The sequence below is a fragment of the Anomaloglossus baeobatrachus genome, chromosome 2 (assembly GCF_048569485.1).
Source record: "Anomaloglossus baeobatrachus isolate aAnoBae1 chromosome 2, aAnoBae1.hap1, whole genome shotgun sequence".
Classification (NCBI taxonomy): domain Eukaryota; kingdom Metazoa; phylum Chordata; class Amphibia; order Anura; family Aromobatidae; genus Anomaloglossus; species Anomaloglossus baeobatrachus.
Genome location: NC_134354.1, coordinates 565,063,001 through 565,085,206, shown reverse-complemented (window position 1 = coordinate 565,085,206; position 22,206 = coordinate 565,063,001). Strand labels below are relative to the sequence as shown.

At 48.9% G+C, this 22,206-nt stretch overlaps 1 protein-coding gene across 2 annotated transcripts in view; it reads right to left on the bottom strand.

Annotated features, from left to right (window-relative positions):
• Nucleotides 1–421: 421 nt before the first annotated feature.
• The window catches only part of LOC142290394 (uncharacterized), an 86,498-nt gene continuing 64,713 nt past the window's right edge, over nt 422–22,206 (bottom strand). The window contains exons 2-4 of one of the 2 annotated variants that reach the window (XM_075334353.1): nt 17,567–17,664; nt 991–1,214; nt 422–905 (exon numbers count right to left, since the gene is read on the bottom strand). In XM_075334353.1, the coding sequence (XP_075190468.1) occupies nt 550–905; nt 991–1,214; nt 17,567–17,649 (663 nt within the window). In that variant the 5' untranslated portion in view covers nt 17,650–17,664 and the 3' untranslated portion in view covers nt 422–549. The remainder of the gene's footprint in view (nt 906–990; nt 1,215–17,566; nt 17,665–22,206) is intronic. The other variant, XR_012750290.1, reaches the window with a different exon arrangement.

Sequence of the window (22,206 nt, the reverse complement as noted above, 5' to 3'; positions counted from 1 at the left end):
CCTGCCATAGTGAAACAGAACAACTAGACTACTAAACTAATTGGAGGTATTTGCTAATATTATTTATTATTATTTATTATTATTATTATTAATAAACCTACTACATATTAGGATAGGACCTTGGAAATGTGAATACCCCTTTAACACTAGGACTACTGGACTCGTGACACCTACTAGAACTACTGGATGTAGTCATTTTGACTACTGACGTGTTTTCGTTTATTTTTAGAGTTTCATTTGTAGTTATTTATTAATAATTATATTTTTTTAATGTATTATTATTGTGAGATCCAACAGTAATGCTTTGGAATGTTTTTTTTCTGATTTTTTTTCATATTTTTCTACAGGAAATAACAAAAGTAAACTAAGTAAAATAATAATAATAGATGTTTTAAAATAATTTATTATTAAAGTGCACACATATAAACAACTCAAGAACAACAAGCAGAGACAATTTTGCAAGAAATGCATCTAGCTCCTTATCAGAAAGAGTAAACTCTTAATTATTGTTCCGGCGTGCTTCTGCAATAGTACAGTTCTTTATGTAAGTTAAGATAAATGAATCAAAAAATAATCTCCATTACTCAAAGGACTATCACTAATTATATTTCTTCTGGCGTATCCTGTAGGGCCGGGTGCTTCTCTAAGAATGTTTTGTTTTTCCCGCCTACCAGGTAAGTTTTCTCCAATCTCAAGAGGTTTCCATTGAATACCATCAGCTGAAACTAGTATTCCTGGAGATTCGCCTTCTGTGGTGTTGGTTGCATTGCCTTCGCCGCCATCGTCTTCTGTTGTGGATACATATCTGGGACGTTTTGCAGATTTTTTCTGTCCACGACCGGGAGGATGGTCGCGAGGCAACATCAACGCATGAGCCTGATCCACAGTTGATGAGCTTGCAACGTCTGGCAAAAAAGTTGATGAATATTTAGAATTTTTGTTTAGTAACTCAGTGTGTGGAAGAACAAATAAATACACATAACTACTTACCTACCAGATTTGTTTCTTCTGAGTCTTCAGATTCACTCGAAGTGTTTTGAGGATTGAAATCTTCATCACTGTCCGTATCAATTTGAGTATCCTGACATTCGGATTCCGATTCATCCTCTGGTATGGATTTCAAAATAGCCAGAATATCTTCAGGCTTTACCGCACGTCTTCTAGCCATATTAGTAAATTGGAGAAATTCCACTTGAGAGTTCACTGGTTCACTGCTGAAAAATAGAAATGAAATGAACACTATAAGAAATAATACATGTTCTGCCACCTTCAAACGTAGGTAGGTTGAATCAGTTGACAGACAGCTAAAGTCTTTCCTAAAATAATCGAATAATATGACAATAAAATGTTGTATATATCTGTAACAGTTTTCAGAGCTCTTATGTCTGCATCTGTTGTCTTTATCTCTCCAAGTGAAATGAAAGTAATTTAATATCCAGACTTAAGGTACCGTCACACATAACGAGATCGCTAGCAAGATCGCAGCTGAGTCACCGTTTGGTGACGCAGTAGCGATCCCGTTAGCCATCTCGTTATGTGTGACATCTACCAGCGATCAGGCCCCTGCTGTGAGATCGCTAGTCGTTGCAGAATGGTCCAGGCCATTTTCTTCAAAGGTGATGTCCTGCTGAGCAGGACACATCGCTGTGTTTGACACTGTGTGACAGGGTCACAGTGACTGCTGAGATCGTTATACAGGTCGCTACTGCGACCTGTATTGTTCCTGCATCGCTGGTAAGATCTGACTGTGTGACATCTCACCTGCGATCTCCCAGCGACTTACCTGCGATTCTTATCAGGTCACATCATTTTCGGGATCCCTGGTAAGTCGTTGTGTGTGACTTGGCCTTAAAGCTGGGTTTACACACTGCAACATCGCAAAGGACATCGCTGTAACGTCACCGGTTTTGTGACGTAACAGCGACCTCCCTAAGTCTCTGCTAAGTCGCTGGTGAGCTGTCAAACAGGCAAACCTGCCCAACAACTCAACAGCGATCCGGACCTGCAGAGCGACCTAGCTGGTTGTTGGGGACGTTGATAAGCAGCCTTTTGAAAGGGAAGTTGCTAACAAAGTCTCTGCAAAGTCTTCACACACTGAAACTTCATGCTGCACAGCGGGAAACAAAGGACCTAGGAATGGTCCTGAACGATTTGTAACGATTACAACTTCACAGCAGGGGCCGGGTCGCTGATAAGTTTCACACACTGCAACATCGCAAACAACATCGCTATTGCGTCACAAAACCTGTGACGTTACAGCGATGTCGTTTGAGATGTTGCAGTGTGTAAACCCAGCTTTACTGTCTACTGCTAGGACCAGAGAAAAACACCTCCCTTCGTTAGCATAAGATAAGATAAGAGCCTACAGTTTTACAAAAAAGCTCTATTCAGATCAGCATTACACAGTAAAGGTGGCTTTACACACTGCAACATCGCAAACGACATCGCTGTAACGTCACCGGTTTTGTGACGTAATAGTGACCTCCCCAGCGACATTGCAGTGTGTGAAACACATCAGCGACCTGGCCCCTGCTGTGAAGTTGCTGATTGCTACAAATCGTTCAGGACCATTCTTTGGTCCTTTGTTTCCCGCTGTGCAGCATGATCGCTAGAAAGTCTCAGGCTATGTGTCCACGGTAGAATGTACCTGCGGATTTTTCTGCATGAAAATCCGCGACTTTCGCGGCAAATCCGCACCCGCGGATTTGCCGCGGATTTACCACGGATTTGCCGCGGATTTTGATGCGGATTTTTTTTTTTCCCCATTCTATACCGAAAATCCGCACCAAATCTGCAACAAACAATTGACATGCTGCAGATTTTTCCGGATCAAAATCCGCGGCAAATTCGCAGCGGAAAAATCCGCAGCATGAACACAGCATTTCCAAAATGTCATTGAAATGGCTTGGAAGTGCCGCTGCTGCAGATTTTCGCGAAATCCGCGGCAAATCCGCGGCAAAATCCGCGGTAAATCCGCAGCATGGGCACATAGCCTCAGTGTGTAAAGGGGACTTTACAGCGACTTCCCTTTGAAAAAGCTGCTTTACAACGTCCCCAATGACTAGCTAGGTCGTTCTGCAGGTCCGGATCGCTGTTGCATCGTTTTCCAGGTATGCCTGTCTGAAAGCTCACCAGCGAATCACCAGAGACTTTGTAGCGATCCCGGCCAAGTTGGGATCGCTGGTGGGATCGCTAGAAAGTGTCAGTGTGTAAAGGGGCCTTAATACAACCAGGTAACACATTGAAAATGTGAAAAGTTGACATCTGAATTGAACTACATCTATATGAACATCAGGGTAAATAAGATACAGTGAAAAAATTATGCACAAAACTTTACAGCAACTTACAGCAACTTTTAGTGACAAAAGGACAGAAAAATATAGCAGGTAGTCAAGGTGAATGTTGAAATAAATGCGCAATTTTTGCACCTAAATTATTTATTGCCACAAAATTTTTTAACATCCTATTTGAGGAAATGTCACCGGGTCTGAAGCCGGAATTCCAAAAAATGTAGTCACAGAGGAGAAATACATAGTGCGAAGTAGTCAAAATGACTACCTCAGTAGTTCTAGTGTTAAACATATTTTATTGGGATTTTATGTAATATACCAACAGTGAGTAAAAAGTATTTGCGAAGTGTAAAGGAAATGATACATGGTTTTCTAAATATTTTAAAAATATAAATCTGAAAATTTGTAATGTGCATTTGTGTCATCACCCATGGATAATAACCTTGCGCTTCAATTACTCCTGCAAGTCTTTTGGGGTATGTATCCACCAGCTTTGCACAACTAGACCACTCCCCCAGTAGCTGTGCAGGGCCGCTTGTTTCTTCTTCGTGACGACAGTCACTTTAGTAGACATGGCAGCACAAATTACAGTGTGCAGCTGTGTCTGCTAGCAGTGACGCGACTGGACCGCCACACAAGCAGAATTAAAGGCGCAATTGCAGCCCATCTGTGTCACTGCTAGGAGAGAAGGCCACACAGTGCACTGGGCATGGCTATGTCTACTAAACTAATGGCCATCACGCAGTACACTTTGCTTGTTGGAGAGGAGCTGGATGGGAAACAAGTAAGAGAGAGGTGAGCGAGGCTTGTGCGTTGCCCAGGGTTTAGGGGTACTCGGTCCTGGGCGGTGTACAACTGGAGAATGTCACTTTGGTGGCCGTTGCCTGGTCCTGTGCCCTGGGTCCTTTTTGAAAAGGGGAATATTTACAGGGGATTAGAATAATGTTCACACGTGACATCACTTGCGGTAGGTGACTGTGGACATATTTGTCTATATGTATTTTTGTGAATATGTCTTCAATGATGTATATTCCTGTATGTATATGGATCTGTGGATGTGTCTTTGTATATATTTCTGTATGTGATTGTCTGCATACCTTGTATGTGCATGTCTGTGTACCATGTGCATGTCTGTGTGGGTGCTCGTTTATCTGTGTACTGTATGTGTGCATTTCTGTGTATGTGTGCATGTCTGCATATTGTATGTCTGCATACCATGTGAGTGTAACGTGGTGCAGGGTGGTAGTCGTGGGCGAGGAAATCGTCTGTAGCACCCCGACACACTACATTAAAATGGAGGTCCTGGCTGGGTCTGTGGTGTTTCACTCCAGAGGCTATATGCATTGGCAGGCTACATGTTGCCAGTGGTTTTGGCTGGCCAGGACCAGATGGTACACAGTTCATTGAGGGGGACCACAAGTTCATAAAAAACATTGTTTTACTAAACGTTAACTTGGTAACCACAACATATGTGGCGCCCCTGACCTGGTCAGGCACCACAGAGTATTGCACCCATGCTGGGGCAGTGCTTCCAGGTAATCTCCAAAGGCCAGGATGAGGTGTGCACACACAAACACATAGTGACCAGGTCTCCCACACCTTTATAAGGGACCCTTGGGTAGCCAGAAGGGGTTAACTTTCAATTCCCATCAAGGGGTGTGCTCAGAGGCTGGTTGCTAGGAAGCAGGGCAGACAGGAGGAGAAGGAGGAGCAAGCAGTCTGGAGTAGAGTGTTGAGGAGTGTGGAAGGGAGCAAAGGGTCTCTCATGCTAGCCAGGCCCTGCGGAGTGCAGTAGCTGAAAATGGGGGAGAACGGGTACCTCTGGGTCAGCCTGAAAGACACCCAGAGAGAGGTGGCCGAGTAAGGGGATCACTGGTATCCCAGCACGCAAGGGGAGACAAGTCCCCAGAGCAGACAGCTAATCATCCAGAGCTGCTCAACCTTCAGGTGGGGGTATTTCAGGCCCTCACCACCACAACACAGAGTCCGAGCCCAAGCAGCAATCAGGAGGCCCATAAGGGGACAGGGCCAGAAGCCATCCCACCAAGGTCACACTGCCGGCAGACAGGCCAGAGAGGGGAGCGGGGGTCAGAAACAGCTTCCCTGGAGGAATCCTACCATACTTCAAGTAAGGGGTCCTCCCAAACAAAAGGAGTGCAAGGAGGGCGAGTGGACAGCTACCCTCAGAACGGCCTTCTGGGATTCCTGCTTCCACCTGGTTATCACAGTGTCGCCCGGGCATCTCACAGTAACCACCAAACATTGAGTAAACACGTTAAGACTCCCTGGACTGTGTTTGAGTCATTCTGTGCCTTGTGGTTCCACCCACTCAAAGCGGGCCCTGGGGCCAGCCCTACTCTCGGGGGGCCACACCATCTAACTACACCTACCAACAACCCCAGGCGTCCCTTAACCTGCAGTGGCAGTCTCCTGACTGCAATACCGAGAGTGGCGTCACGAAAATCCTAAAGAGAAGGTTCCCTACCTGTGACCAGACCGTCCCGTGGAGTCCCTGAAGGTAACGCACCAGACCGCTGCAGCACATAAGATGGCGGACACAAATCTTCTTGCAGATTTCAATATCACAGAGGATCATTAAGCACACATTCATTTTATTCGTTCCAGCCTCCATAAGTCCTTTTCTTTCTAACACCACCCAGCCTAGTACTACATCACAGTCCTTGGATGGAATTCTCCTCCTCAAGTAGTCCCACATCTTTTCCCTCCTAGAGGGGTATCTCCAATATGGCCGGACCAAGCTATAAGCTACTGAAGACGCCTCAGGGACACTCGCTGAAGACACTCACTTTGTTCCTTGTCCTGCTCTGTATTGCACCAGGACTCGTCTATCTCTGTCACTTGTTCCTTCAGTCAGTGCGCTGACCCAGCTCCACTAGACCACTCTGTGTCACAGTAATCTTCTCTTTCTCAGTTGTTTCCCCTTTTCCTTTGTCACACTATTCAATGTCATGGTCTCCCTCTCTTCATGACACCCATATCACGCGGCTCTGCTTCTCCTCAGACCTGACGTCTGTTCCTGTCACAGGCTGGGCCCTAACTGACGTTTCCACAGCAACCGTTTCTCTCCCTCAGCAGTAGCTGTTTCCCTTTTCCCTATTGGCTAATCCTAGAATCCCAGCTGTCCCCTGTCTGTCACCGGGCAGATTTAACTTTTCACCTACATACCTATAACACTAATAATACCTTATTAAGCATTATACATTATATAATACATAACATTACACCTTATACCAATGCACATACTGTACATTACATCTTCAATACTGCTACACCTCTACATACTAACATTCTCTACTCTGCTACATCTTATACATTACAATACCTTACACTATACACTTTATATCTTATCACATGTATATATTTAAGAACACATTTGGTGTCTTCAGGGGTAGGAACTCGACCACCATCTTACATGAGTGCATATCTTCATGTGCATGTCTGTACATACAGTACGTTGTTGTATGTCTGCATGTCTATGTACCATGTGTCTGCATGTCTATGTACCATGTGTCTGCATGTCTTCATGTGTTTGCATTTCTGCATATCGTGTGTTAATATCTACGAATTTTGTATGCATGACTGCGTGTGTGCATGTCTGTGTACTGTATATATGCATGTCTGTGTACCATGTGTGCATGTCCGCATACTGTAAGTGCACATGTCTGAAAATTGTGTGTGCATGTCTGTGTACTATGTGTGGGCATGTCTGCATACTGTATGTGCATGTCTGCGTGTTTAAAAATGGGCAAACTTCATAAAATCTTTATTTTATTGAAAAATATTAAAATATAGACATGAAAAAGCAGCACTATATTAGGCACAGATGGTAATATAGAGATATTAAACCAGATTAGTTTCCAACAACTTGCATTCTTAAACTTAGTTTTAGTCTCTGCATATGGTATGTGTACATGTCTGCATACTGAGGGGCACCGCAGCCAAATTTGAGATGCTGTCCCCTGACTGCGGGCCCCCTATGCTAATTTTTAGGAGGTACCCCCCCCTCCCCCCTGTAAAGACACTGACCGGCTACCCCCGCTCCTGTAGTTTGACCTGCTCTTGCCCCGCCTCCCGGATATAGGTCACCGCGCTGCCCAGCTTTTGGTCTCTCTGTTCCAGGACCCGGACCTGTTTGGGCAGCCGGTGGCGTGTACCCGCTGCAGGAGGCGGTAAGAGAGGTATCAGCAGGGAGGGATGCGACCTGCTCACGGTGCTTTAGCTGTGAGCGGCTCCCTCCCTGCTGAGGCACAAGCGACATGTGCCGGCGAGCGGCGTTCTAAGGGAACTACCTGCCCGCCGGCCCGCTTGTGCTCACTGTCAGTTACCCCCATCAGCAGGGAGGGAAGCGTCCTACTCACAGCACTGTTAGTTGTGAGCGGCTCCCTCCCTGCTGAGGCTCAAGCTATGTGTGCCGGCGAGCGGCGTTCTGAGGGAACTACCCGCCCGCCGGTCAGCTTGAGCCGCCATTAAGTTTGAAAAAGAGCGCTTTGCGCTCTTTGTCTTTGGACCCGCCCACCCGCCGCCCAGCCACCGCCGCCCAGCCACCGCCGCCCGTACTGAGGAGGAGCAGGGTAGGGCTGTGTGCGCTCTGCACGGCACCTAAAAGGTGCGCTTCAGAGCGCAGCTGAAAAGCTCCGTTCTGAGGCGCATGGTGCCGGCGAGAACGTGCGCTCTGCCTTCAGCTCCTGCCATAGACAGAGCAGGGGCTGCCGGCAAAGCGCACGGAAGAAGTGACATGTCACTTCTTAGAACGCAGCGATTCGGGCAGCAGCCGAATCGCTGCATTCTAATATGCCACGTGCGCACGGCCCCTGCACAGTCTCCATAGACTGTGCAGGGGACGCAGGACGCATGCAGTTACGCTGCGCTACAAAGCGCAGCGTAACTGCATGAATTACGCACACGTTCGCACATAGCCTAATTAAAGTGCAGACTCAGTGCAGTCCCTGTCACAGCGAAGGTTGGAGGCACTGTAGTGGGGAATGTAGTATGCAGGAACTAACCTGCAAGAGTTCAAAACGCCCCATCCCACACACACTGAACCTCCCCACCCCTCCTCCGTTTGTATGCCCCAGAATGCCAAGGGGGCTAGCCTGGGAATGAACCAGGGACCATGTGGGTCTCCCGGTGAGCGGGCGGGTTAAGGGATACTGTTAGGACTTACTTCAATGTTCAAGTTGAGGGGGGTGGGTAGTGAACATGTGCAAGAAGCAACAGTCAGCAGGTGGCATGTTTCCCTCCTGCTGATACCTGACCTACACCAAGCCCCCTCCCGGGCCAAACCACACCCCATTTGACATTATACAATGGTGTCTGTTAACAGCCCCTCCCCGTTGTCACACAGTGGGTCTCAGCATGTTATGGCGGCGGTGGGTGCGGTGCCGACCATCGCGATGTACAGTCATGTGCAGGGGCCACGGTAGCAAGCTATGGCGTGGGTAGCCACCATGACCGGAGTCTGTCATCTTCACCCTTGGATCGGTGTGAGCGTCGTCGTAGCAGGCGTCACGTGGGTAGAGCTAGATCCAGTCGTCTAGGGGGGTGGTCGTCGCATTGGTGCCCCCCCCCTTCTTCAGACTAAGCTCTGGTGAGGTCCCGTGGGGGGATGAGGAGCATCTGAGTGTGCTTTGGTCCAGACAGCGGGGATGCAGTTGTCATCTGGCGAGCAAATCCAGAGTCGGGCCTGCCATTTCCTGGATCACCAGGTGAGTACCCTGATGGGGAGTGCGGGGTGGGATAAGTGCCCCTAGGGAGGATAACGTGATGTCACCAGGTAACAGGCTTCCCGCCCAGCTCTACATGTTGTTATTAAGTTATTTATAACAAACAATGTTATTGGTGCTGAGGGAATCGCCCTCCCCCTTTTCTGTTAAAAGCTGTGATGGTATCTGACATTCCTACTCCTTGTAGTCAGCATTCCACAATCTAACTGCTCTAAAGGCCCTGTCACACTAAGCAACATCGCTAGCAACATCGCTGCTAACGAACAACTTTTGTGACGTTGCTAGCGATGTTGCTGTGTGTGACATCCAGCAACAACCTGGCCCCTGCTGTGAGGTCGTTGGTTGTTGCTGAATGTCCTGGGCCATTTTTTAGTTGTTGCTGTCCCGCTATGAAACACACATCGCTGTGTGTGACAGCGAGACAGCAACAACTAAATGTGCAGGCAGCAGGAGCCGGCTTCTGCGGAGGCTGGTAACCAATGTAAACATCGGGTAACCAAGAAGCCCTGTCCTTGGTTACCCGATATTTACCTTTGTTACCAGCCTCCGCCGCTCTCACTGTCAGTGCCGGCTCCTGCTCTGTGCACATGTAGCTGCAGGACACATCGGGTTAATTAACCCGATGTGTCCTGCAGCTAGGAGAGCAAGGAGCCAGCGCTAAGCAATGTGCGCTGATCCCTGCTCTGTGCACATTTAGCTGCAGCACACATCAGGTAATTAACCCGATGTGTGCTGTAACTAGGAGAGCAAGGAGCCAGCGCTAAGCGGTGTGCGCTGCTCCCTGCTCTGTGCACATTTAGCTGCAGCACACATCAGGTAATTAACCCGATGTGTGCTGTAACTAGGAGAGCAAGGAGCCAGCGCTAAGCGGTGTGCGCTGCTCCCTGCTCTCTGCACATGTAGCTGCGTGCGCTGTGAACCAAGGTAAATATCAGGTTGGTTACCCGATATTTACCTTAGGTACCAAGCGCAGCATCTTCCACGCGGCGCTGGGGGCTGGTCACTGGTTGCTGGTGAGCTCACCAGCAACTCGTGTAGCGACGCTCCAGCGATCCCTGCCAGGTCAGGTTGCTGGTGGGATCGCTGGAGCGTCGCAGTGTGACATCTCACCAGCAACCTCCTAGCAACTTACCAGCGATCCCTATCGTTGTTGGGATCGCTGGTAAGTTGCTTAGTGTGACTGGACCTTAACTGTAAAGAAGCCTTCCCTATTTCAGAGGATTAAGTCTGGTGCCATTTTCTTTATATTGACCACACAAGTATTTATACAAATTACTAGAAGGTGGCCCGATTCTACGCATCGGGTATTCTAGAATTTATGGATTGTGTAGTTAATGTATGATTTTTGTTATATATATATATATATATATATATATATATATATATATATATAGATGTTGTTGTGTGTAGTTACCAAGTGTTTGTGTAGGGGCTGTACATGTGTTCTGGGTGTTGTCTGGGTGTGGCGGGGGGTGAGAGCGGTGTTGTTTGTGTGTTGCGTGTGTTGCGTTGTTTGTGGAGCGCTGTGTGTCTGTCGCATTGTGTGTGTGTGTGTTGCGCGGTTTGTGTGGGTGTGGTGTGTTTTGGGGTGAGGTATGTTTTGTGCAATGTGTGTGTTGTGCGGTATGTGCGTATATTTATGTATGCCGCGGTGTTTGTGTGTTGGGTGTTGTGTGTGTGCAGCGTTGTCTGTGTGTGTGGGTGTCTGTGTATGGCGGAGTTTGTGGTTCCCAGTGTGTGTGTGGTGTGTTGTGTGTGTGTGTGTGTTGGGGGGAGGTGTGCACCTCCCATCGTGCTCCATCCCCCATGCTGCGCACCCCCCATCGTGCCCCATCCCCCATGCTGCGCACCCCCCATCGTGCCCCATCCCCCATGCTGCGCACTCCCCATCATGCTCCATCCCCCATGCTGCGCACTCCCCATCATGCTACATCCCCCATGCTGCGCACTCCCCATCGTGCTACATCCCCCATGCTGCGCACCCCCCATCGTGCTACATCCCCCATGCTGCGCACTCCCCATCGTGCTACATCCCCCATGCTGCGCACCCCCCATCGTGCTACATCCCCCATCGTGCTACATCCCCCATCGTGCTACATCCCCCATGCTGCGCACTCCCCATCGTGCTCCATCCGCCATGCTGCACACCCGCCATCGTGCTCCATCCGCCATGCTGCGCACTCCCCATCGTGCTACATCCCCCATGCTGCGCACTCCCCATCGTGCTACATCCCCCATGCTGCGCACCACCCATCGTGCTCCATCCGCCATGCTGCGCACTCCCCATCGTGCTACATCCCCCATGCTGCGCACTCCCCATCGTGCTACATCCCCCATGCTGCGCACTCCCCATCGTGCTACATCCCCCATGCTGCGCACTCCCCATCGTGCTACATCCCCCATGCTGCGCACTCCCCATCGTGCTACATCCCCCATGCTGCGCACTCCCCATCGTGCTACATCCCCCATCGTGCTACATCCCCCATGCTGTGCACCCCCCATCGTGCTACATCCCCCATCGTGCTACATCCCCCACGCTATAATAGTTCTCCTATTATACTCAGAGAGGAGTATAATAGGAGGACTGTAATAGGAGGAGTAGTCCTGGGGGGAGAGGAGTATAATGCCGGCTCCCTGCACATGTGTACCTGGAGCCGGTGTACGCTGGTAACTATGATACACATCGGGTAACCAAGGGACCTTAGTTACCCGATGTGTATAATGGTTACCAGCAATCACGGGCTCCTTCAAGATCCCAGCATCGCAAGGTTATGTCTAGCGCTGCTGGGATCGTGACGGAGCCGGTGTACACTGGTAACTATGATACACATCGGGTAACTAAGGGACCTTAGTTACCCGATGTGTATAATTGTTACCAGCGTTCACGGGCTCCTTCAAGATCCCAGCATCGCAAGGTTATGTCTAGCGCTGCTGGGATCGTGACGGAGCCTGTGTATACTGGTAACTATGATACACATCGGGTAACCAAGGGACCTTAGTTACCCGATGTGTATAATGGTTACCAGCGTTCACCGGCTCCATCACGATCCCAGCATCGCAAGTTTATGTCTGGCGAGGCGTGCGGAGGGCCGGGGCGAGCAGCCAATCCATGCGGAGGGCGGGGCCATGGCGAGCCCAGCGGCCAATCAGCTTTGTGTCACCGTAAGGACACAATTTTGGAGCAAGACAGACGGACAGACAGACAGACAGACAGAATAAGGCAATTATATATATAGATTATTATTTATTATAGCGCCATATAATTCATGGTGCTTTACATGTGAAAGGAGTATACATAATAGGGACAAGTACAATAATCATAAACAATACAAGGCCCGCGAGGGCTCACAGTCTACAAGAGATAGGTGAGGATACAGTAGGTGAGGGTAGAGCTGATTGTGCGGCACTGTATCAGACTGAGGGTTACGGCAGCTTGTAGGCTTGTCGGAAGAGGTACAAATGAGATCTCCTCTGAGACGTCTTTCCTAAATTAAACATATCTAACTTTTTCAACCTTATTTTCATACAGACGGCCTCCATTCCTTGTAATAATCTTGTTGCCACCTGTTAACTGACCCTTCAAGTGATTAGTGACAATACGATGGGATCACGAGATCTAACCCCCCTGTTATACACCCTAATTTAATGCTGTAATTGAAAGAAGGGATCTATATTGGTCACAGATAGTTTTATCGAAATGTGAGAAGTATATTTCTGTACATTTGCATGGCTTGATTGTTTTTCTAAAATTGCTTCTCTTTTTTAGAGAAGTAATTTTCAGCCTTTTTTACTAGATTTTTCCCTCTTTGGTTAATTACGTATGTTTAATTGGTTTTCCTTACCGTAGGAACCGAAAATAAACAAGTGAGATGGGAAAACCGGCAATGTTATCTATTCGCATAATAATTATGCCCACTAATATTTTCTGGACAATTACTTCCACATAAATATTCTAAAAAGTATAAACTCACTTTTAGTTTTGTTCACATGTGCATATAACTGACAAGACTATCCAATATTTGAGCGGACAGAAATCACCCCAATATTATACTTTAGAGGATGCCGCCTAGCTCTATTATTTGATGCACCTATATGGTCAGAATAAAGCCGTTATGGATCATACCATTTACCAGGCAAATCAAAATTTGAAAACTTTGCTATTTGCCATTTAGCAGCGGTCGAAGAGTGCTTGGCACCTGCTAACACCCACAGGTGTGAACCTCAACTTTGCGTGTAAGATCATTCTCATTGCAGTCATTTTTTCCAAGGCGCCTTTCCCAGGCTGCCCAGAGCATGACTAAGTGCCGCGTTACCCGGATTTGGTACACTGGTTCAACCGCAGGAGCGGAAATATTAACTTGCTTTCCCCGCTGCATGGAATCAGGCACCTGAAAAGGAGGACCTGATGGTGTAGCTGAATTCCTCGTTACTTGTCAACGGCTACACCCGCTACAAGAGCAGGAACGGACAAATTGGTGTGTGGCGTATCCGACAGCAGCAGTTCCAGCTGTTTTCAGAATTGTTTTCAATAGCAACAGGGCTTTTAAAAAAAAAAAAAAAATTGCTTGGCCTAGCGGACAGGTTTCAAGAAACCTTCTCCATGGCCGTGACTTTTCCTCAATTAGGTTGCAGTTGGAAAAGGGGGTGGGAAGACTCCAGAATAGTGGTATGACCGATTGTTTTATCAAGCTCAGGGAAAAAAACATTTAACCTCCTATCTAAAACTCCCCCCATCAGTAAGCAGGCTGATTAGGTTCTTTCGGTTTTTTAGAGTGCACATCAGCCAACGAAAGGTTAAAGGCGTAACAGGTATCCGGTTGCCGTGATAGCATTGTTTTATACCCTATTGCATTTCCAATCACAGGTATTTCCGTTAACCCCATCCGCCGGCAGCATCGAGGCTTTGATTTCTTAAATTCTTAGTGGGATGCTCAGTGAAGGGAGGCCGTTAACCTGGCCTCCCGTTACAACACCGACATGACGGGCCTATGGTAAGGTATACAGCGAGTGGTTTTTACAAGGTGGGTGAAGAGCATGATGATTTTCAAGCGATCCCTGAGTAATATATAACCTGCAGTATTTAGTGATCTTACATCACCAATGGGCACTGGTTTTTCTGTTGCGAGCAAACAGTTACGGGGTTTGCCTTGCCAATTTTTAAATTGCGGATCTGGACTGACGTGACCAAGGCCTAGTGGGACCCATGGTATGGAAGGGTTAGAGGATTAGCGGTAAGTGAGTGGATGTTGGGAGGCCTAATACTTCCTAGCTGTTTGTCGACCTTGTATAAGGTACTGGGCTGGGTGCTTATGCCCATTGTGGACTTACTCTTATAGCATAGTCACATAGGTTGAAGAAAGACCTAGGTCCATCTAGTTAAACCTTTTTCTTTCCTCGCAGTTTTGGGCCCCTTTTTGTTTCCCCACCCCTGGCGGGTATGCCTGAGGGTGTTAGTGATGGCCCTTAGACGAGCAGGGGTGACGGGGAACATTTTTAACCACTAAGACGTTTTTTCAAGTTTAGCAGACAGTTTTTGGCGGTAATTCGGCGGTGGCCATTTATTTTGGGTTTGCCATCTGTGGAACACGGGTTGTACCCCTTCCAGAATCGGGGCGCCCCTGAGGCTTCATGGGCAAGTATGCATGAGCATGGTTTCGATGGGTGGGGGATGGCAATGCAAATGCATTCTGAGTGACGTTCGTAACGATTTTATTTTTTAACAGTCTATTAGTAGACATGCAAGAGGCTACTGACTGTCATATAGGCTGGTGTAACATTACATATGTTCCAGATTTGGGTATTTTCTTAATAAAAAAAAAAAAAGTGTACGTGGGTTTTTTGCCAGAACCACCCCAGGAAGAAGGGGTGCCTGCTGGCCACGAGAATTTTGCTGGTGACGAGAATTTTCCTTTCTGACAATATTTTCTTTTCAGATGTAAGTTGGCCGAGTGTCGGAGTTTTAGGTCACGCCCTTGTATTTCGCGCAGCGTGAAGAGCTGATCCTCGCCCTGGCGGTCGGTCCTGTTTTCTTTGCCCTGGATGGTAATTGGAGAAGTTGCCGGGGTCTGGCTTAGCTGTGGGCCCTACTGGAGGTGTTCAGGATGGGTGAGATGCTCCCCAGCCTACATGGATCCAAGTAGGCGTCAAACATCTGGTCTCATTCCATCTAGCTGCGCTCCGCCCCATACCCTAATCCGGTCAGATATGTACAAATTTCCGGGTTATTTTCTGAATGTAAGATGGTCCAGGCTGAGGCGATTTTTCAGGTCATATGGGAACGTATCTAAGGAAGTATGTGTTTATGGAGCTGTCCTAGCGCACAAGCAACCAGCACCTACCTAAGTGGTAGAATATATAAATATATATTAAAAAAAAAAAAAAAGTTGATGGTGGCTCCGCCAATTGGAAGGTAATGGCTTGGCTTTCCTTATGTGGGAGTGGGTACTCCTTAAATGATCTGTTCCGGATATGTTGGTAGTGGGAATGTGCAAGGAGATGGCTCAGGTACTGTAGTTTGTGGGGGGGGGTCGCAGCTTGCTAGCGCTGTGCTGCTCCTTGGTGGAAGGGGTAGGAAAACTGGTGGTGAAATACCCGCACCAGACGGCCGGTGGCGGAACATTTCCCTAAACCCCATGGTGTTGGCTGGTAATGCCTAATTTAAAAGCTGCGGCCAAAATTTATGCCAAAGTAAAAGATGAGAGTGTTTTTTCCCTATGCCTCTCCAAAAAATTGAATAAATGAAAATAAAAGCAATTTAACTTATAAAGAATTGTGTGGTGTCTTTTTAGGGGGGAAAAGGTGGTGTTTGGGTCCTGGCAGTCTGAGGGGCACCGCAGCCAAATTTGAGATGCTGCCCCCTAACTGCGGGCCCCCTATGCTAATTTTTAGGAGGTTCCCCCCCCCTGTAAAGACACTGACCGGCTACCCCCGCTCCTGTGGTATGACCTGCTCTTGCCCCGCCTCCCGGATATAGGTCACCGCGCTGCCCAGCTTTTGGTCTCTCTGCTCCAGGACCCAGACCTGTTTCCCACCCTCCCTCCCCTTTGTTTTTTATGAGTTTTGTGGTGTTTCTCTGTGTTAAGTCGCAGCAGCGGAAGGGGTAGGAAAACTGGTGGTGAAATACCCGCACCGGACGGCCAGTGGTGGAAAATTTCCCTAAACCCCATGGTGTTGGCTGGTAATGCCTAATTTAAAAGCTGCGACCAAAATTTATGCCAAAGTAAAAGATGAGAGTGTTTTTTCCCTATGCCTCTCCAAAAAATTGAATAAATGAAAATAAAAGCAATTTAACTTATAAAGAATTGTGTGGTGTCTTTTTAGGGGGGGAAAAGGTGGTGTTTGGGTCCTGGCAGTCTGTGTGTGCATGTCTGCGTACTGTGTGTGCATGTCTGCGTACTGTGTGTACATGTCTGCGTACTGTGTGTACATGTCTGCGTACCATATATGCATGTCTCCATACTGTGTGTGTTCATGTCTGTGTGCTGTGTGCCCATGTCCGCGTACAGTATGTATGCATGTGTGGAGCCCAGGGCTGCTGCAGCGGTCTGGTGCGTTACCTTCAGGGACTCCACGGGACGGTCTGGTCACAGGTAGGGAACTTCTCTTTTGATTTTCGTGACACCACTCTCGGTATTGCGGTCAGGGTGACCGCCACTGCAGATTAAGGGGTGTCTGGGGCTGATGGTGGGTGCAGTCAGTTGTAGTGGCCTCCCGAGAGTGAGGCAAGCCCCAGGGCCCTGTGTAAGTGTGTGGAACCACAGGTCGCAGAATGACTGAAACACAGTCCAATAAGTCTTTACCGTGTTTACTCACTGTTTGGTGGTCACTGTGAGATGTCCGGGCGACACTGCGATAACCAGGTGGAATCAGGAATTCCAGAAGGCCGTTCTGAGGGTAGCTGTCCACTCACCCTCCTTGCACTCCTTTTGTTTGGGAGGATCCCTTACTTGAAGTATGGCAGGATTCCTCCAGGGAAGCTGTTTCCAACCCCGCTCCCCTCTCTGGCCCGTCTGCCGGCAGTGTGACCTTGGTGGGATAGCTTCTGGCCCTGTCCCCTTATGGGCCTCCTGATTGCTGCTTGGCTCGGACTCTATGTTGTGGTGGTGAGGGCCTGAAGTACCCCCGCCTGAAGGTTGAGCAGCTCTGGATGATTAGCTGTCTGCTCTGGGGACCTGTCTCCCCTTGCGTGCTGGAGTACCAGGGATCCCCTTACTCAGCCACCTCTCTCTAGGTGTGTTTCAGGCTGACCCACAGGTACCCTTTCTCCCACGTTTTCAGCTACTGCACTCCGCAGGGACTGGCTAGCATGAGAGCCCCTCTGCTCCCTTCCATACTCCTGAACACTCTGCTCCAGACTCTTGCTCCTCCTTCTCCTCCTGTCTGCCCTGCTTCCTAGCAACCAGCCTCTGAGCACACCCCTTGCTGGGAATTGAAAGTTAACCCTTTCTGGCTACCCAAGGGTCCCTTCTAATGGTGTGGGAGAACTGGTCACTGTGTTTGTGTGTGCACCTCATCCTGGCCTTTGGAGATTACCTGGAAGGACTGCCCCAGCATGGGTGCAATACTCTGTGGTGCCTGACCAGGTCAGGGGCACCACATTCCCCCTTGGTTATCATCAGCACATCCTCGGGCTGCAAAGGCAAAAAGAAAGAGGGTAATTACAAACTTTTCCCACACAGGGGCAACTATTTACATTGACAACATTTAAACATACCAGGTACCATTCCACCACCAACCACCTACAAGTCCGAAACCCACCCAAAAACCTCCAGGAGGTAGGTCACCGGTCCTTTTGGTGACCAGGTCTGGGCCATCTATTTCCCCAGACCTTTCCTCCAATCCTCCTCTCCTGAGGAGGGTGGTGTAAGGTACGCCCCATAAACAGGCGTACCCGCTTCCGAGTGTTGGAGGGCAGGCCCCATAAACAGGCATGCCCCCTTGTTGGTGCAGAGCCATGCCCCTCAACAGGCAGACTCTGTTGGTAGTTACCAAAGAGGTAACTTTTTACAAGGCGAGAGTTCGTGGTTATGGCCAGTTCATAACCTGTGGTCCATTTTTAAAGTGCACGTAACCAGATGCAAAGAAAACATTTTAAAGAGTTCTCACAATAGTCCTTGTGGGCACATTTCACTTAAACATTACTCAACTGTAAACAGGTTAAACAATACATGTTATACTGACATTTTGGATTAAACCGTACTTTATAGCGTAATGGGAGCTGACCAAAGTTGCTGCGGGTCGATCTACGCAGTACTATACTGTCATCTGTCTGAGGTTATGTCCTCCCACCCGGTGTATGTGTCTCACTGTGAATAATGGGTGTACTGGGTGCCGATACCAATGCATGGTCTTGTGATTCAACTACGTTTGGCTCTTCAAGGTTCTGAACAGGTTCTTCTTGTTCTCTTACTTCTTCTCTGGGTTGAGGGAAGGTAATGACTGGAATAACAACTGCTCCATTGTATTGAGACCAACTTGCTGTAAAATCTCCAAGTACAGTATGGATCATCTTTTCGCTTGGTTCTTCGACTGTTGAAGGGTTGGAAACTTCTTCAGGGATTCTTAGCTGTTCAGGATATCTCTTTAGGCGGTTCTCTAGAAACGACAGCTGTTGTCTTTCCTCCATCTTTGCTGATAAGGCATGTCTTTTCACGGCTAAGTGTCAATGGTAACACAGTATAACCCAAATGGGTCAGGGGGTTGTTGTCCATGAAGATGGTGAAATTGGTGGCTGCCAGGCAGTGCTTGAATTGCTCTGTGATAGCCCAGACCATGGCCAGGAACTTTAGCTTAAATGAGCTATAATTTTCCGGGTTCCTTTCAGTAGGCCTGAGCTTCCTGCTGGCGTAAGCAATCACACGTTCTTTGCCTTCCTGCACCTATGAAAGCACTGCTCCCAGTCCCACATTACTGGCATCTGTATACAGTACAAATGGTAGACTGTAGTCAGGGTAGGGTAGGATCTCTTCACCCGTCAAGGCCCCTTTCATTTGTCTGAAGGAGTGTTCTTCTGCTTCTCCCCAGTGAAATAGTGGGCCGGAGGTCTTTCCTTTATTCTTTGCTTGGCCTACCAGGAGCTCTTGCAAAGGTGCTGCCATCTTCGTGTAGCCCTTGATGAACCTTCTGTAGTAGCCTAACAAGCCAAGGAACTGACGTACCTCCCGGACGGTAAAGGGTGTGGGCCATTCCTGGATGACTATGACCTTCTCTGGGTCCAGTGCTACTCCTTCTGCGCTGACTACATGACCTAGGTACTGGACCTTTGGCTTCAGTAAATGGCATTTGGACGGTTTCAGCTTCATCCCATATCGAGATAGTGCTTCACAGACTTCAGCCAGGTGTTTCAGGTGGTCTTCGTAGGTCTTGGAGTACACGATGACGTCATCCAGGTAGAGCAAGACAGTTTCAAAGTTGAGGTGCCCCAGGCAACACTCCATCAATCTATGGAAGGTCCCGGGGGCGTTACAGAGTCCAAATGGCATGCTGTTGAACTCACAGAGGCCCATCGGGGTGGTGAAGGCCGTCTTCTCCCGATCTTCCTCTGCTACCGATACTTGCCAGTAGCCACTAGTGAGATCTAGGGTAGAAAAGTAGTTAGAGGCTTTCAAGGCAGCGAGGGATTCCTCTATCCGTGGCAAAGGGTAGGCATCCTTGTGTGTTATCTGATTTATCCGTCTGTAGTCTACACACATCCTCATCGTGCTATCCTTTCTCACCAGGACCAGGGGAGCTGCCCAGGGGCTGCAACTGTCACTTATGACTCCTGCCTCCTTCATGTTCTTCAGCATGTCCTTTGTGCGCTGGTAATGGGCTGGTGGTATAGGCCTATGTCTTTCCTTAATGGGAGGATGACTGCCTGTGGGTATGTGATGTTGCACCCCTTTGATTCTACCAAAGTCTAGTGGGTCCTTACTAAAGACCTGCTCGTATTCCTGAACGACCCTATGAAACCCGTGTTTCTGGTAGGTGGGTGTAGAGTCAGTCCCCACATGGAGTTTCTGGCACCAGTCCTCTAACTGCTTTTGGGAGGTTTCGTCCTCTTTTGAGTCGGCTTTTGTCAGGGGACCTACAGGTGTTATAGCGTCATTTGAATATGTAAAAAGTTTGGCTAATGGTAGCCTACCTTGGTAGTCTGGCTTCCTCCTCCCCACAGTTCAACACTCGTACAGGCACTCGTCCCTTGTGTACGTCAACTACCCCCCTGGCTGTCAGAATCGTGGGCCAGTGTTCTGAATGAGTGAGCTCTAGTTCAGCCTGGTAATCCTGTCCTCTGAGACCTACCGCTGCTCTACACCCCATCATCATTTCACTCCGTGGGGGTATCACAATGGGGTTAGCATCCATTACCCGTACACTACCAATCTCACCGCCAGACTGTTGTACCTGTTGCTTCCTCAGAATGACCCGGATCTCTTTTTGCAAGGCTCTCCGCGATCCGCCCTCAGCACCTTCAACAATCTGGTGAAGCAACAAGAACACTTCCCCTAGGCAATTTTCTATGACATTAGTGCCTAAAATCATTTGTGGGTTCCTTTCTCTAACATCACTATCCACAACAATCAGTCCTTGTCCTTTCAATTCCTGCCTTCCCACCTTTATGGTTACCTCTTTGACCCCAATCTGGTCTATAGGTTGTCCATTGGCAGCAGAGATGGTGAGGTCAGGGTCCGTGGTCGGAGATCGTCGTCCGACCAAAACCTGCGATAAAGAACATACGGGATCGTGGTTACCTGAGAACCAGTGTCCAACAATGCTGGAGTAGGGATCCCATCCAGGACAATGGACAGGACAGGACGTCCACCCACGTGCTGATCATGGCAGCGAACTGGGCCTGATCTTCTTAATCCTGAGGACTGGCCCTCGGCCCCAGGTTTGGCTCGTTTAAAGGACAAGCCCTTGCATAGTGGCCTGCCTCCTGGCAATGACGGCAAATGGGTTGTCCAGATGAGTCATAGCGATCACTGCTCCTGCCTCGGGCTATAGGACCTCTTCTCCCCCGCATCCAAGGGACGTCCTCTGGGCTGTCAACTAGCAGGATCCGATGAGGGACTTTCTAAGGGCAACTGCATTGCTTTCAGGATTCGTGCGACATTCTTGCTGAGCTGTTGCACCTGGGAGGATAGTGTATTTATGGCCTCTGCCGGTGAGTTGAGTCCTTTTGCAGTTACCAGGGCCTGCTAGGAGGATTCTGCTCCTGTAGCCAGGGAACTGGCAGGCCATGCTGGTAAGACGGGGTCTGTGTCCACAGAATGTTGGAGTGCTTTCACCGCCCTGTCTTTCAGAATGGCAAAGTCCACGTCAGGTTATTCCAGGGACCACAGCTTCATCTGCTTCCTATCCTCAGGAGAGTGCAGGCCCCGCAAGAATTGTTCTATCATCATCCGGTTTCCTTCCTGATCAATGACAGGGTCCACCAGCTTGAGAGCCCGTAGTGCAGCTTGCAACCTGAGGGCATAGTCTCTTATGCTATCTTGGGGCTTCTGGCGGCAGTTATAGAAGTCCGTCCTCAGCTCTCCCTCGGTGCGGTGTTCAAAAGCTGCTGCTAGTTTGGAAAGATGGCTTCTACAGAGCTCTGGTCATCACTTGTCCGGGCCTCAGCCTCCAATTCTGCTGCTCCACTCAATTGTCCCAGCACCACGGCGGCCCTCTGCTTACCGGTCATTGCGTACATGTCCAGCAGGGTGTTGATCTTCTTTTTAAATCCGGTCAGTGTGTCTATTTTACTGGCATATTGGGGCAGCCAGTGCGCCCTGGGACGTACGGTAGGGAAATCGGCATTATCGGGGAGACTTCGGCCAGCGCAGCTGCGACCGCGGCACCGGCACCAGGTGCTGCTGCGTTCACCGCGCCGGGGGCTGGCATCGCTTGGGCTGCGTCGCCCTGACCGGGGGCATTACTTCCCGCAGCATCCATTTTCCTTCCAGGTTCCGCTTTTTCTTCTTTAAAATCTGCCCGCTCCCTCCACTTCCGGGGTCAGAACGCTCTGGGGATTCTGGGGCGGCCACACCTCTTCGTGGGCAGTGCTCTTCTCACTCGCGCGGGCTGCAGCACGCGCTTTTGATGATGGCAATATGTCGGCGGTTCAATTTTTGCGGTCGGACCTCTGAGGCGCACGGTCACCTGTCTGAACAGGTCTAGTCCTTATCCTGTTCGTGACGCCAGAAAGATGTGGA